The 11,524-nt window shown below is 51.0% G+C and overlaps 1 protein-coding gene across 1 annotated transcript; it reads left to right on the top strand.

Annotated features, from left to right (window-relative positions):
• The first annotated feature begins 7,827 nt into the window (after window positions 1-7,827).
• On the top strand, window positions 7,828-11,316 carry LOC122940190 (protein PRRC2C-like). The gene is made up of 2 exons (XM_044296631.1): window positions 7,828-9,131; window positions 10,837-11,316. Exon 1 carries the CDS (start codon window positions 7,925-7,927, stop codon window positions 9,008-9,010), a length of 1,086 nt encoding a protein of 361 aa, XP_044152566.1. The 5' UTR covers window positions 7,828-7,924; the 3' UTR covers window positions 9,011-9,131; window positions 10,837-11,316.
• Window positions 11,317-11,524: the final 208 nt, after the last annotated feature.

Below are 11,524 nucleotides of genomic sequence, written 5' to 3'. Positions count from 1 at the left end.
TTCTCCTGCAAAATGTCTTGGTAAACTTGGGAATTCATTTTTTCTTCGATGATAGCAATCCGTCAAGACCCTGACGCAGCAAAGCAGCCCCAAACCATGATGCCCCTACCACCATACTTCACAGTTGGGGTGAGGTTTTGATGTTGGTGTGCTATGCCTCTTTTTCTCCACACATAGTGTTGTGTGTTTCTTCCAAACAACTTAACTTTGGTTTCATCTGTCCACAGAATATTTTGCCAGTACTGCTGTGGAACATCCAGGTGCTCTTGTGCAAACTGTAAATGTGCAGCAATTTTTTTTTTTTGACAGCAGTGGCTTCCTCCCATGAAATCCATTGTTTAGTGTTTTACGTATCGTACATTCGCTAACAGGGATGTTGGCATATGCCAGAGACTTTTGTAAGCCTTTAGCTGACACTCTAGGATTCTTCTATACCTCATTGTGCAGTCTGCGCTGTGCTCTTGCAGTTATCTTTACAGGACGGCCACTCCTAGGGAGAGTAGCAGCAGTGCTGAACTTTCTCCATTTATAGACAATTTGTCTTACCATGGACTGATGAACAGCAAGACTTTTGGAGATACTTTTATAACCCTTTCCAGCTTTATGCAAGTCAACAATTCTTAATTGTAGGTCTTCTGGGAGCTCTTTTGTGCGAGGCTTCATTTACATCAGGCAATGCGTCTTGTGAAAAGCAAACCCAGAACTAGTGTGCTTTTTATAGGGCAGGGCAGCTGTAGCCAACACCTCCAATCTCATCTTATTGATTGGACTCCAGTTGGCTGACACCTCACTCCAATTAGCTCTTGGAGATATCATTAGTATAGGGGTTCACATACTTTTTCCACCTGCACTGTGAATGTTTACATGGTGTGTTCAATAAAAAACATGGTAACATTTAAATCTTTGTGTGTTATTAGATTAAGCAGACTGTGATTGTGTATTGTTGTGACTTAGATAAAGATCAGATCACATTTTTTGACCAATTTGTGCAGAAATCCATATCATTCCAAAGGGTTCACATACTTTTTCTTGCAACTGTATATGTCCATATACTCAAATGCATAAATTCACAATAAAGTGCAAGTGCAATCGTGTCACATAACAATCAATTGGAAAAAGAACAATGACCCATTCTGTGCTCACTCCAGGATGGCGCCAGCACCAACGCGCGTTTCGGCGAACCTTCGCCTAGGGGTGAAGGTTATCTGAAACGCGCGTTTGTGAATTTATGCATTTGAGTATATGGACATATGTATGAGCTCTGTATCCGTGTGTCCTTCCTCCAGATGATGTCGCTCTTTCCCTGCACTTATACCCCGTTTTAATCATGTATGTTATATATGTTTTTGGAATCATGTAATAAATTGATATTGATTTATAAGCGGTGTAGGAAGGAATGTGTGTCCACCCCCTTAGGGTTGAACAAAGGGGGAGGTATGTAGGAAGGAACAAGGGGCCATCCTTGATGGTCGGTACGTGTCACCAAGGTTCCTGGCCTCGGTGAGGTAAGAGCCGTTTTTTTTCCCTTAAGTGTCATTATTGCAGATTTCAGTCTGACACTTCGGCTGTTTAGTATGGCTGTAAAGCTGATCCAGGACAGCTTTTTCTGGGAGTAGTTACAGTGCTGGCAGGTTTAAAAGCAGTCAGCACTGTCAGGTGGTGTGGATTAACTCTCTCTGACAGTGGAGCTGTGGAGATCTTTGCGCTGAGGTCTGTAGACCGTGTGTCAGCGAGCAGGCCACCTTACAGCCTGCAAGTGGACTTTCTGAGGCTGAGCATTTAACCGGGTGTAAACGGACACCCAGGATACCGGGTAAACGTTATTTGTTTTTTTTTCTGTGTGTGAACAAGCACCAAGCCTGAAAAGGGACTGTTGTGTTATGTTATAAGTAGGGATGAGCGAACTCGAACTGTATAGTTCGGGTTCGTACCGAATTTTGGGGTGTCCGTGACACGGACCCGAACCCGGACATTTTCGTAAAAGTCCGGGTTCGGTGTTCGTCGCTTTCTTCGCGCTTTTGTGACGCTTTCTTGGCGCTTTTTGAAAGGCTGCTAAGCAGCCAATCAACAAGCGTCATACTACTTGCCCCAAGAGGCCATCACAGCCATGCCTACTATTGGCATGGCTGTGATTGGCCAGAGCACCATGTGACCCAGCCTCTATTTAAGCTGGAGTCACATAGCGCCGCCCGTCACTCTGCTCTGATTAGCGTAGGGAGAGGTTGCGGCTGCGACAGTAGGGCGAGATTAGGCAGATTAACTCCTCCAAAGGACTTGATTAACTGATCGATCTGCAGCTGTGGATCATTGAGCTGCTGATCCTCAATTGCTCACTGTTTTTAGGCTGCCCAGACCGTTTGTCAGTCACATTTTTCTGGGGTGATCGGCGGCCATTTTGTGTCTTGTGGTGCGCCAGCACAAGCTGCGACCAAGTGCATTTAACCCTCAATGGTGTGGTTGTTTTTTGGCTAAAGCCTACATCAGGGTGAAGCTGTCACACCAAGTGCATTTAACCCTCAGTAGTGTGGTTGGTCAAGCTATCACACCAAGTGCATTTAACCAGCAATAGTCTGTTCATTTTTTGGCCATATACTAAATCAGGGGCAAGCTGCGCCCGTCACCAAGTGCATTTAACCCTCAGTAGTGTGGTTGGTCAAGCTGTGACACCAAGTGCATTTAACCAGCAATAGTCTGTTCATTTTTTGGCCATATACTACATCAGGGGCAAGCTGCGCCCATCACCAAGTGCATTTAACCAGCAATAGTGTGGTTATTTTTTGGCCATATCCCAGTCTAATTCTGTCACTAAATCCATACCGGTCACCCAGCGCCTAAATACTAGGCCTCAAATTTATATCCCGCTAAATCTCTCGTTACCGCTGTCCTGTTGTGGCTGGGAAAGTTATTTAGTGTCCGTCAAAGCACATTTTTTGTTCTGGGTTGAAATACAATTTCCAATTTAGCAATTTAAAAATTTAGTGGTTTCTGCTGTATCAGAGCTATTTGAAATCTATCCCTAAAAGGGTATATAATATTCAAGGTGCACATAGGGTCATTCAGAATAACTTCACACACCCGCTACTGTGCATTTCCAAGTCTAATTCTGTCACTAAACCCATACCTGTCACCCAGCGCCTAAATACTAGGCCTCAAATTTATATCTAGCTAAATCTGTCCTTAGTGCTGTAGCTGGGCGAGTTATTTAGTGTCCGTTCAAGCACATTTCTTGTTCTGGGTTGAAATACAATTCCCAATTTAGCAATTTCATAATTTAGTGGTTTCTGCTATATCAGAGCTATTTGAAATCTATCCCTAAAAGGGTATATAATATTCAAGGTGCACATTGGGTCATTCAGAATAACTTCACACACACCCGCTACTGTGTATTTCCAAGTCTAATTCTGTCACTAAACCCATACCTGTCACCCAGCGCCTAAATACTAGGCCTCAAATTTATATCCTGCTAAATCTGTCCTTAGTGCTGTAGCTGGGCGAGTTATTTAGTGTCCGTTCAAGCACATTTCTTGTTCTGGGTTGAAATACAATTCCCAATTTAGCAATTTCATAATTTAGTGGTTTCTGCTATATCAGAGCTATTTGAAATCTATCCCTAAAAGGGTAGATCATATTGAAGGTGCACATAGGGACATTCAGAATAACTTCACACACCCGCTACTGTGCATTTCCAAGTCTAATTCTGTCACTAAACCCATACCTGTCACCCAGCGCCTAAATACTAGGCCTCAAATTTATATCCTGCTAAATCTGTCCTTAGTGCTGTAGCTGGGAGAGTTATTTAGTGTCCGTTCAAGCACATTTCTTGTTCTGGGTTGAAATACAATTCCCAATTTAGCAATTTCATAATTTAGTGGTTTCTGCTATATCAGAGCTATTTGAAATCTATCCCTAAAAGGGTATATAATATTCAAGGTGCACATTGGGTCATTCAGAATAACTTCACACACACACGCTTCTGTGCATTTCCAAGTCTAATTCTGTCACTAAATCCATACCGGTCACCCAGCGCCTAAATACTAGGCCTCAAATTTATATCCCGCTGAATTTGAATACAATACATTGGGCCAAATAATATATTTGTTGTTGTGGTGAACCATAACAATGAGAAAAACATCTAGTAAGGGACGCGGACGTGGACATGGTCGTGGTGGTGTTAGTGGACCCTCTGGTGCTGGGAGAGGACGTGGCCGTTCTGCCACATCCACACGTCCTAGTGTACCAACTACCTCAGGTCCCAGTAGCCGCCAGAATTTACAGCGATATATGGTGGGGCCCAATGCCGTTCTAAGGATGGTAAGGCCTGAGCAGGTACAGGCATTAGTCAATTGGGTGGCCGACAGTGGATCCAGCACGTTCACATTATCTCCCACCCAGTCTTCTGCAGAAAGCGCACAGATGGTGCCTGAAAACCAACCCCATCAGTCTGTCACATCACCCCCATGCATACCAGGGAAACTGTCTCAGCCTCAAGTTATGCAGCAGTCTCTTATGCTGTTTGAAGACTCCGCTGGCAGGGTTTCCCAAGGGCATCCACCTAGCCCTTCCCCAGCGGTGAAAGACATAGAATGCACTGACGCACAACCACTTATGTTTCCTGATGATGAGGACATGGGAATACCACCTCAGCATGTCTCTGATGATGACGAAACACAGGTGCCAACTGCTGCGTCTTTCTGCAGTGTGCAGACTGAACAGGAGGTCAGGGATCAAGACTGGGTGGAAGACGATGCAGGGGACGATGAGGTCCTAGACCCCACATGGAATGAAGGTCGTGCCACTGACTTTCACAGTTCGGAGGAAGAGGCAGTGGTGAGACCGAGCCAACAGCGTAGCAAAAGAGGGAGCAGTGGGCAAAAGCAGAACACCCGCCGCCAAGAGACTCCGCCTGCTACTGACCGCCGCCATCTGGGACCGAGCACCCCAAAGGCAGCTTCAAGGAGTTCCCTGGCATGGCACTTCTTCAAACAATGTGCTGACGACAAGACCCGAGTGGTTTGCACGCTGTGCCATCAGAGCCTGAAGCGAGGCATTAACGTTCTGAACCTGAGCACAACCTGCATGACCAGGCACCTGCATGCAAAGCATGAACTGCAGTGGAGTAAACACCTTAAAACCAAGGAAGTCACTCAGGCTCCCCCTGCTACCTCTTCTGCTGCTGCCGCCTCGGCCTATTCTGCTGCTGCCGCCTCGGCCTCTTCCTCCGCCTCTGGAGGAACGTTGGCACCTGCCGCCCAGCAAACAGGGGATGTACCACCAACACCACCACCACCACCTCCGTCACCAAGCGTCTCAACCATGTCACACGCCAGCGTTCAGCTCTCCATCTCACAAACATTTGATAGAAAGCGTAAATTCCCACCTAGCCACCCTCGATCCCTGGCCCTGAATGCCAGCATTTCTAAACTACTGGCCTATGAAATGCTGTCATTTAGGCTGGTGGACACAGACAGCTTCAAACAGCTCATGTCGCTTGCTGTCCCACAGTATGTTGTTCCCAGCCGGCACTACTTCTCCAAGAGAGCCGTGCCTTCCCTGCACAACCAAGTATCCCATTAAATCAAGTGTGCACTGCGCAACGCCATCTGTAGCAAGGTCCACCTAACCACAGATACATGGACCAGTAAGCACGGCCAGGGACGCTATATCTCCCTAACTGCACACTGGGTAAATGTAGTGGCAGCTGGGCCCCAGGCGGAGAGCTGTTTGGCGCACGTCCTTCCGCCGCCAAGGATCGCAGGGCAACATTCTTTGCCTCCTGTTGCCACCTCCTCCTTCTCGGCTTCCTCCTCCTCTTCTTCCACCTGCTCATCCAGTCAGCCACACACCTTCACCACCAACTTCAGCACAGCCCGGGGTAAACGTCAGCAGGCCATTCTGAAACTCATGTTTGGGGGACAGGCCCCACACCGCACAGGAGTTGTGGCGGGGTATTGAACAACAGACCGACGAGTGGTTGCTGCCGGTGAGCCTCAAGCCCGGCCTGGTGGTGTGTGATAATGGGCGAAATCTCGTTGCAGCTCTGGGACTAGCCAATTTGACGCACATCCCTTGCTTGGCGCATGTGCTGAATTTGGTGGTGCAGAAGTTCATTCACAACTACCCCGACATGTCAGAGCTGCTGCATAAAGTGCGGGCCGTCTGTTCGCGCTTCCGGCGTTCACATCCTGCTGCTGCTCGCCTGTCTGCGCTACAGCGTAACTTCGGCCTTCCCGCTCACCGCCTCATATGCGACGTGCCCACCAGGTGGAACTCCACCTTGCACATGCTGGACAGACTGTGCGAGCAGCAGCAGGCCATAGTGGAGTTTCAGCTGCAGCACGCACGGGTCAGTCGCACTACAGAACAGCACCACTTCACCACCAATGACTGGGCCTCCATGCGAGACCTGTGTGCCCTGTTGCGCTGTTTCGAGTACTCCACCAACATGGCCAGTGGCGATGACACCGTTATCAGCGTTACAATACCACTTCTATGTCTCCTTGAGAAAACACTTAGGGCGATGATGGAAGAGGAGGTGGCCCAGGAGGAGGAGGAGGAGGAGGAGGAGGAGGAAGAGGGGTCATTTTTAGCACTTTCAGGCCAGTCTCTTCGAAGTGACTCAGAGGGAGGTTTTTGGCAACAGCAGAGGCCAGGTACAAATGTGGCCAGCCAGGGCCCACTACTGGAGGACGAGGAGGACGAGGATGAGGAGGAGGTGGAGGAGGATGAGGATGAAGCATGGTCACAGCGGGGTGGCACCCAACGCAGCTCGGGTCCATCACTGGTGCGTGGCTGGGGGGAAAGGCAGGACGATGACGATACGCCTCCCACAGAGGACAGCTTGTCCTTACCCCTGGGCAGCCTGGCACACATGAGCGACTACATGCTGCAGTGCCTGCGCAACGACAGCAGAGTTGCCCACATTTTAACCTGTGCGGACTACTGGGTTGCCACCCTGCTGGATCCACGCTACAAAGACAATGTGCCCACCTTACTTCCTGCACTGGAGCGTGATAGGAAGATGCGCGAGTACAAGCGCACGTTGGTAGACGCGCTACTGAGAGCATTCCCAAATGTCACAGGGGAACAAGTGGAAGCCCAAGGCCAAGGCAGAGGAGGAGCAAGAGGTCGCCAAGGCAGCTGTGTCACGGCCAGCTCCTCTGAGGGCAGGGTTAGCATGGCAGAGATGTGGAAAACTTTTGTCAACACGCCACAGCTAACTGCACCACCACCTGATACGCAACGTGTTAGCAGGAGGCAACATTTCACTAACATGGTGGAACAGTACGTGTGCACACCCCTCCACGTACTGACTGATGGTTCGGCCCCATTCAACTTCTGGGTCTCTAAATTGTCCACGTGGCCAGAGCTAGCCTTTTATGCCTTGGAGGTGCTGGCCTGCCCGGCAGCCAGCGTTTTGTCTGAACGTGTATTCAGCACGGCAGGGGGCGTCATTACAGACAAACGCAGCCGCCTGTCTACAGCCAATGTGGACAAGCTGACGTTCATAAAAATGAACCAGGCATGGATCCCACAGGACCTGTCCGTCCCTTGTCCAGATTAGACATTAACTACCTCCCCATAACCATATATTATTGGACTCCAGGGCACTTCCTCATTCAATCCTATTTTTATTTTCATTTTACCATTATATTGCGAGGCTACCCAAAGTTGAATGAATACTAGCGCCACAGTGTATAACGCAGGCGCGCCGGACTGCAGACACTGCTGGCAGTTTGTGAGTTAAAATCCCACTGTCTTTCTGCTAAAGCTACATAGCTGGTTGTTGGTGTTCGCTCCCCCCCTCCCTTCGGCGGGCGGGGTAATGGGTGAAGATACCACCCTTAGAGTTAATAAAAAGGAGGGTCATCCCTGTGTCCTGCCTCTTAGTCTCCGGCACCTCTGGAAGGAAGCTTCCTAACAAGGTATGGCCGACGACAGAGCCCTCCTGGCAGCCCTAGCTGCTAGAGTCCAGGAAAACCCAGCTTTCCTAACATCCCTCATTGCTGGCTTGCAGGAGCCCCCTCCTGCTATGCCTGCAGGGGACTCTTTAGTTTCTGGCCGCCCTAAACGGCGTACTAGAGCCCTAGGCAGACTCAGCTCTCCCTCCCTCCCTCCTCCACGTGTGAGAGGTTCAAAGCGGGGGGGCGCAGCCTCCAGCGTGTGTGCAGGAGTGTTATCAGCTCAGCCTGCAGCACGTTCTGGTCTCCCGCCCCCTGCTTCTTTCATTAACCCCCGAGCTCCCTCTGTCCCCTTGCCTGTGCTAGTGCCTAGTAACACTGCTAGTGTGCCCACATCTGCTGTGATCTCTGCCCCCACTCTGGCACTAAGTGCCCAGGCATCCCAGGTCCCTGCAGCGCAGCATACTGCTGCGCTCACCTGTGTTACTGAGCTGGGTAGCGATGTTTCCAGAGAGCTGGCCGGAGTGCAGTCAGTGCTTCCGGCAGCGTGGTCTGTGGCTCCGCCCCCCTCCAGTCCTCAGCAGTTTCCCGCTCCCTGGCAGGCAAGCTCCTCTCTCCTCAGCTCCCTGCTGCAGACTGTCACCCCAGGGATTATGGGCAATAGAAATTCCAATGTGTCATCTGCAGATGAGCCCAGGGATGCCCCCTCTACCGAGGCACAGGCTCCTGGGAGTGCCAACAGTTGCACTAATGCTCCTGCCAACCCACTCCCCCTACCCCCCAATCCCACTCAGGCCACCCTGCCTGACTTTATTGTAGCCAATCCCACCACTTCCTCATCGCTTATGGCACATTTAGGGCCCCCTACTGGGGTCTCTGCCCCTATTGCGCATATGGGGGAACGCCCCAATTCCAGAAGGTGCTCATCTGATGTATCCGACCGCCGTTATCGGCGCAGGTCGGCAGCTTGTCATCCACGTTGTTCCCGTCATCGTTCACGGTCTGCGCGGCGGTCCCACAGAAGTGCCCGCTCCAGATCGTCTCGTTGGCGGTCACCTTCATCATCGGAGGTCAGCTCCTGCAGCGATATCGCTGGCAGGTCTCATTCATGACGCAGAAGGGGTGCCCATGCATCAGCTGCACGGTCTTCTCGCGGGGCCAGCCGGGCCAGCGCGGTTCAGGATCCGAATCCTCCAATCGCTCCAGTCGAACCTCCAGGTCCTTCTACTACTGGTGAGTTGAATTTTACGGGGGCTTGGGGGGCCTCTTTGGGTCCTCAGTTGGTCCCGGTACTTAAATCTTTATTGTCGCACTTGGACGGGAGTAATGCTGCTGCAGGTAAGCCCCCTCCTGCTGCCCCGCCTAGGGCAGGTGATCATAAAGAATCGCCATTCTGCGGCCTGTCTCCTTTGGGGGCGCACTTTGACATGGACACTATGGAGAAAATTTGGGCTAACCAATACATAGACATCTGGTCATTAGTTACTGTAGACCAGCATACTGTAGATAAAGAGCGTTCCCCCAATTCAGACAGGTTCATCGATCGCCGGCCCAAGGTGGCGCGCACCATGGGTAATTGGCTACAGGCCTTCTCGGTCTTGGGTTATGTCATGGCACAGAAGCACCCGGAGCGCTGCGGTGAATTATTTCTGTATTTGGAATCCGTTTATAGCGCCTATAAGTCCCACGGCGGTTCCGCCTGGTGGCGCTACGACGAGGAGTTCCGTAGGCGATTGGCGCTTCTACCGCATATCGGTTGGGGTGTCAAATCCACAGACCTCTGGTTGCGACTGATGCTGTCACAAAAATCTGTGCCCTTTCAGTCAGCGGCCCCCGTCCCCACTTCCAGCGGTCAGGGGCCTGTGTCAATCCGCAGGCCAGGATCCTGCTGGATGTATAACGAAGGCCACTGTAGGTTCTTCTCTCTATGTAAATTCAAACATGAGTGTTCCGTCTGCGGGGGATCTCATGCGGCCATTCGATGCCCTAACCAGCAGCCGGCCAGATCCAACGCATCCTCTACCGCAAAAGAGCTCAGTGAGCGTAGCAGAGATGTCCCCGTGGCTAGAGCTGTACCCCAATAAAAGGGCTTCCGCTGAGCTTAGGTTTGGTTTTTCCTTCGGTTTTTCCATCCCTTTTTGGTTATCCTGCCGCCCTAGCTGTGCGGGCAACCTTCCGTGTCCCCCCCGGTATTCAGAGGTTTTGCAGTCTAAAATTCGGAAGGAGGTTGAGTTAAGTAGAATAGTTGGCCCCTTTTTCATCCCTCCTTTTGATAATATCCGGGTTTCTCCATTGGGCAGTTTTTAGACATCATTTGTCCTTCCCCAAAGGCGATTCTGTCAATGACGGGATTTCTAAGGAGGACGCTACAGTCTCCTGTGTTTCCTTTGACAGGGCAGTCTCTTTACTGAGAGCGGCAGGCCGGGGTGCTTCATTGGCGAAGTCGGACATTGTGTCACGTACGCTTAACGCTCAAGCTTAAATGGGACTTTCAGGTGGCGCAGTTTTCTGCTTTCTTACAACGGCCATACGTGCTGGCAGCTCCCAGATATTTCCAGCCCGACCTGTCCCTGTTTACTGACTCGGCGGGTTCTGTCGGTTTTGGTGCCATCCTAGGTACGCAGTGGTGCGCATCTCCCTGGCCTCAGGAGTGGCGCACGGCGGGCCTTTGTTCCAATATTACTTTGTTGGAACTTTTTCCCATTATAGTGGCCATCGAATTATGGGGACCTTCGCTACAAAATAGGAGGGTATGTTTTTGCACGGATAACATATCTGTGGTTCATTGCGTTAACCGGTTGTCTTCCTCATCCCCCCCGGTTTGGGCTTTGTTCGGCACCTGGTGTTAAGATGTTTACAGGATAATATTTATTTTCGTGCCTCTCGTGTTCCAGGTATCATTAACAGCGCTGCTGATGCGCTCTCATTTCATTGGCAGGAGTTCCGGACCCTAGTGCCAGCAGCTTCACCGGAGGGCTCCATGTGCCCGGCCCATCTCTGGGACATCCCGCTGAGCGAGTGACTCCTCTCATCAGAGCCTCAGTGGCTCCTAGGCCCTGGACGGGTTATGGTAAGGCCTGGGCTGGCTGGGTAGCGCTAGCAGGGACCCATCTGGTCCATTCCTCTGTGTCGGATCGTCTGAGCGTAACCATCGACTGTGCGGAAAGAGCTGTGCGGAAAGGCTGTGCGCAAAGAGCATCGGCGCCCGGTTTCATTTCATCTACTGGTCCAACTGCTTCAGGCCTCGCAACAAGCTTGCCCTTCCCCGCAAGAAGTCTTGTTGTTTTGCGCTGCATTTTGCCTTGCGTTTTTCTGAGCTTTTCGGATAAGCGAGCTCCTCCCCCCGTCCAAGTTCCAGCCAGGGGGTGTTTTGCAAGAGGATGTCCTTATTACGGATTCCTTGGTGCGCATTCGCCTCCGCCGGTCAAAAAAAAACTGATATTTTGGCCGGGGTTCTAGCGTGTCGTTATATCGCATTCCCGGCCCTGCTTGCCCAGTCGCGGCGACCTCGGAATTCGCGGCATCTCGCCCTCCATGCCCCTTGTTTTTATGCCATGCAACGTCCTCCCCTCTCACCCGCTTTCAACTTTGCTCGGTTTTCCGGCGCTGCTTAACTGTCCTCGGTT

Source organism: Bufo gargarizans, chromosome 6 (assembly GCF_014858855.1).
Source record: "Bufo gargarizans isolate SCDJY-AF-19 chromosome 6, ASM1485885v1, whole genome shotgun sequence".
NCBI classification, from domain to species: domain Eukaryota; kingdom Metazoa; phylum Chordata; class Amphibia; order Anura; family Bufonidae; genus Bufo; species Bufo gargarizans.
The sequence above is the reverse complement of the archived record's forward strand: the minus strand, read 5'-3'. Positions and strand labels throughout refer to the sequence as shown.

Bases quoted from the DNA above. Each gene is read 5' to 3' on its own strand.
- LOC122940190 (XM_044296631.1), top strand. From the start codon at position 7,925: ATGGCCGACGACAGAGCCCTCCTGGCAGCCCTAGCTGCTAGAGTCCAG.